Source organism: Clupea harengus, chromosome 20 (assembly GCF_900700415.2).
Source record: "Clupea harengus chromosome 20, Ch_v2.0.2, whole genome shotgun sequence".
Taxonomy (NCBI): Eukaryota; Metazoa; Chordata; class Actinopteri; order Clupeiformes; family Clupeidae; genus Clupea; species Clupea harengus.
In genome coordinates, this window is record NC_045171.1 from 15,368,425 (window position 1) to 15,373,285 (window position 4,861).

At 47.5% G+C, this 4,861-nt stretch overlaps 1 protein-coding gene across 9 annotated transcripts in view; it reads left to right on the forward strand.

Annotated features, from left to right (window-relative positions):
- The first annotated feature begins 2,207 nt into the window (after positions 1 to 2,207).
- Positions 2,208 to 4,861, forward strand: part of tjp1a (tight junction protein 1a) — a 165,505-nt gene continuing 162,851 nt past the window's right edge. For 3 of the 9 annotated variants that reach the window (XM_031587336.2, XM_031587338.2, XM_042710784.1), the window contains exon 1: positions 2,208 to 2,683. In XM_031587336.2, coding sequence (XP_031443196.1) covers positions 2,592 to 2,683 — 92 coding nt within the window. In that variant the 5' untranslated portion in view covers positions 2,208 to 2,591. The remainder of the gene's footprint in view (positions 2,684 to 4,861) is intronic. The other 6 variants (XM_042710785.1, XM_042710786.1, XM_042710787.1 and 3 more) reach the window with 2 other exon arrangements.

Consider the following 4,861-nt stretch of genomic DNA (forward strand, 5'->3'; position numbering starts at 1 on the left):
TTATTGAAGACTGAATGTGACTGAGTGTGTGTTTTTGTCACCTCACTCTCGGTTAGTAAGTAAGTTAGTAAGTAAAAAAAAGAAATGCATTCCCCTGTATATGGCACACAAGTATTAACCACAGGGCTGCAGAAATTTAGCAAAGTCAATGTATAAACTGCAGTTAATAGACAGGAAATTACGGTAGTAATCACACAATACATTGAAGCTATCCTATATCTAGGCCATCTATGAAATGCACAATAATATTCAAAATACGGTGTTTTACATCATTCAACTAATTCGGGTGGGATAGTGTGTAATACATTTCAAAGGATGTTGCGTTGCGTTGCTTGCGGCGAAAGTTGAAACATTTTCAACTTTTCGAGACGCAACGCATGCGTTAGCCAATCAAATACGACAACACAGGCGCTAGCCAATCAGATTGCGTTTATGCTCATGTCTCAAGAGCGCAAATCTCCCCCCAAAAACGATGGCGGACCAAATGCCGTAGATGGTCGTATATTTGTACCTAAAAGTTGTTTGTTTGACTTTTTTTTGCTTAGATTTTTTTAAAGTTAAAGGCGTGATTGGTTTGTTGACCTGTCATTAGCTCGGTTTCAGGGTGGTACATAACACACACACACACACACACACACACACACTGTCTCTCACACACAGACACACACACACTGTCTCTCACACACAGACAGACAGTGAGCAGAGTCAACCATAACAGTTGCTTCTGGTGTCCTTGTGGTCACTCCACTCTCCTTTCTCTCTGTGTGTTAGCTCGGTTTCAGGCATGTCTCACACACACACACACACACACACATTTGTACACACACAGACATTCACACCAGTGTGTCGGTCTGTCTCCTTCTGGTGTCTTTGTGATCACGAGTCACTCCACCGCCTCTGCTCTCCATGTCGTCTGTGCTCGGTCGTTTTCAGGGTGGCAGGTCCATAGTAATACGCACTGTCCTCTCGACCTCAGCAGGATCACAGTGGGGTCACTTAATCAGATTCCCTTGGAAACAAGGTCACCTGCTCATCGAGGCATAGTGCCCAGTGACGACCCTGTTGAGAGTTTTACACTACCGCGTTTGATGAGGGTCGGGTGGAGTGTGTATGTCTGTGTGTGTGTGTGTGTGTGTGTGTGTGTTTGTATGCGTGTGAGTTTGATCTGTAGGTCGAGTGTGATTACGTGCCAGGTTTTGTTTGAGGGCCATGGTTCTCTTTATGACTCTGTGTGTGTGTGTGTGTGTGTATGCGTGTGCGTGTGCGTGTGTGTATGTAAGTTTGATCTGTTTATATGTGGAGTTTCTTTAGTGCACCTTGTTTTATTTGAGTCTTCTTGTTTGTTTGTGTGGTCTGTGAGTAGATGTGTGTGTGTGTGTGTGTGTGTGTGTGTAAGTAAATAAGTAAGTACGTCAGGCAGAAGGCATTCAAAATGCACGTTCAGTGCTTGCTCCCTTCAATGGTTTGCAGCTTTCATTTTTAATCATTGAGCCCTCTCTGAGAGCCTGCCACTGCATGCATCTGCGCATCGATTATTGACACACCAGATTTGGTTTATTCCTTCTGTTATTTATTTATTTGGCATGTGTTATCTCATAACCCCTCCCCCCTCTGGGATTCCAGACCAATCAGTCTGCTCCCCCCCGTTTTTAAACCCCTCCCCCTCATCCATTTTAGGCAGAGCCTGCTACGGAAGCTGAGAAAGCTAATTATTTGATTTTTAAAAAATTGCATTTTAGATTTGAAGTCTCCTTCATTCGTTAAGGTTTTTGTCAGATTTTTCAGCCTTTAAATGGAATTGTCCAGATACATATTGTCAGGAAATCCATTTTATTATCAGCTGAGTGCTCCTCTCTGTCCTCTCTCTTACGCGCTCTTTCCCTCTCCCTCTCCACACACAGTGTACACACACACTCTCTCTCTCTCTCCCTCTCCCTCCCTCTCACTCACCACCCCCCCCCCCGCTCCCTCCCACTCTCCGACTCGTGCTCTACACACGCACACACACACACACATACACACGCACACACACTCTCTCCTGCCTCACTGTCAGAGGTGGTGGTTGGAGGCAGCTGCTCTTGTTTGTCAGAGAGTTCCCTCTCTCTTCTCTCTCCTCTTTTTTTCTCTCTCTCTCTATCTCTTCCTCTCCTCCCTTCTCTGCATCTCTCCCCATCACTCTCTCCCTCACTCTCTTCCTCTACTACTACAGATATTTTTTTTTGGAGGGGGGGAGCAGTAAGAGAGAGTAGGAGATACAAAAGAAAAGAAGTCCACCTCCAGGCAAGTGGGGCAAAAAACAATGTTCTTCCCCCCCTGCCTGAAGACTCGGACGGATTAAGCGTCTATTCCGAGCTCTAATAAGATTAGTGTGTTAATGCAGACATGAGTCGTGGCGGCGTGGTACCTTTTGTTGATCTCCCGCGGGAGTGCTTCTCCACACGGTCCGCGGCTGCTGGGAATGGCGCGCTGATGCCACGCGAGGCTGGAGCGACGCGGGCGGATGCCCGGGAATAGAGACTGCCCGCTCGCCCGCTGTCCCGGTCGGCGTTTCCGCGGAGAGGAGCTTTTGCGCTCGTGAGCCGGCGGACAACATGAAGTACCAGAAATACATCACAGTCATGCAGATGGCCATGGGGGTGACCGCCTCCAACAAAGACATTATCCCTCCCAAGAGACAGTTGTGGTGAGTACCACTGGGCGAACGAGTGAGCAAGAGCGAACGAGTGAGCGCTTGTGTCTTTCTTTTTGGAGCTAAGGATGGGTTGGTGAGGGGGGAAAAAGAAGAGAGTGGCGCTCGGCAACCGTTACAGTCCTCTGTAACGACTAGAGACAGGGAGAGAGAGAGACAGAGAGAGAGAGGTACTCAGCCATTGTGTTTTTCTTTTCTTGGTTCATGCTGAACAATTAGCTTATTTAGCTTTTGTTGTCCAGCCAGGCAGGGGGTCTCTCTCTCTCTCTCTCTCTCTCTCTCTCTCTTTCTGTTTCTTCCACTGCTCTGCTCTTTCTCTTTGTCTCTCTGTTGCTCTCTGTGTCACACTTGTCAGGGCTGAGCGTGTGTTTGCGGAAGTGAGTCTTTTCCATGATCGCGCTCAACACACCCGCCGCTCCTGATCGCTCCCTCGATACGGAGCTCTCAGAAGCAACAGACGGAACACCAGTGTGTGTGTGTGTGTGTGTGTGTGATGGAGCATGAAGATTGATACGATCACCTTTGGATTTATGTTTGCTTTTAGGAGCTAAACAGTCCAAAATAAGGAAACATTAGCATGACACGTGTGCATTTGCGAGTGTGTGTTTACATGTTCACGTTTGCGGGTGTTTGAACAGATAAACAATAGCGTTGGTTCTCCACTCCGCCACAGATGCTTAAGGGGAGTGTTAAAGTATCACCTTAAATGACACAGTGCCGAGCGCTCTTAAGAGCAGAGGTGGTCTTTCTCAGAGACGCGCTAGCAATGAACACCAAAGCTTCACTCGTGTTCACAGATGTTGCCTTTTTGCGTGCAGCTGTGTGGAATATGTTTTGCCTTTGATTTCTCTGAATGAGAAGGCATCTCTTATTCCGGCACATTAACCTTTCACATCGCCCTTTGCACTGTCCGCTTGCTGTGTGCGTTTTTGAAGTGAACCCTGGGAAGGGCCGGTCGTTAAATCTGTGTATTAAGGTGTGTTAAACGTGATCATGCACATGGAAGTATTACTGTTACTGACTGTTACTTGCAACAACGTCCTGTTTTATTCAGATGCTTTCTTCTATTTCGCTCTCATTATTTTAATGGACACACACACACACACACACTCTCTCACACACAATTGTTTTTTGCCCTTTTTTTCTCTTCTTCTCTTTCTTCTACCTTGCTGTCTCTCCTTGCCAAGTCAGCTTTGATTTATAAATTAGCAGAACGATTTTAATATCCTTCCACATTTCTCTCTCTTTCAATCCCTTGCTTTTGCACTCCTCCTCTCCTCCCCTGTACGCGCGCTCCGCTCTATCCATATCTCTGCTTTCCTCCCCCTTACCCATCTCACTCTCTGTGTGTGTGTATGTATGTATGTATGTGTGTGTGTGTGTGTGTGTGAGCGCGCGCATGTCTGTGTGTGTGTGTGTGTGTGTGTGTGTGTGTGTGTGTGTGTGTGTGTGCGCGTGTGTGTTTGTGAGGGGCTCTGATAGAGAGCGTTCACTGTGCGTTCCCCATAGTCTCGCTGCGCTCCCTGGCCATATGTTACTGTGCCTCTCAGGAATGGGGAATGTATGGAAAGGGAAGACACATCCGGTGGAGAAAATGGATGTTTGTCATGGAAAATGCAATCAGGCATTTAACAAATAACCAATAAAATAAGTAAATGCCTCCACGTGAGTTACGGTGACCAGTGCGCGTGTGGGATGTTGCCTTGCGTCTAAACTGATTGGCAGCCCACGCTATCCCTCTGCTAACCCACACTCCTGTCACTCCTTCTGCCTAAGGCCAGCCAGCGCCTCAGAGAGAGAGAAAAAAATAATAAGATCAAGAAGACAAACGAAACTGTGTGCTCGTGTTACCGCAGGCAATCTAATAAGGGGGACAGAATTAGCCTCTGCCTGAACACTGGGGTGGAGAGATCGATGGGGAATCGATGCACGGCGAATGGTGAAATGGTGCGTCCTTCTCTTTCGTCTTCTCTTCCTCCTCCTCGCAGACTCTTAATGTGGAATCGCTCTCTCCATCATGCCCCCCCCCACACACACACCTCCCCATCCCCTTCCCCATCCCCATTCCCATCCCCATTTCCATCCGTATCCCTGTACCTGTCCCAATCCATATCTGTATCCCCATTCCCAAATCCATATCTTAATCCCAGTCCCTGTCCCTGTCTCAATCCC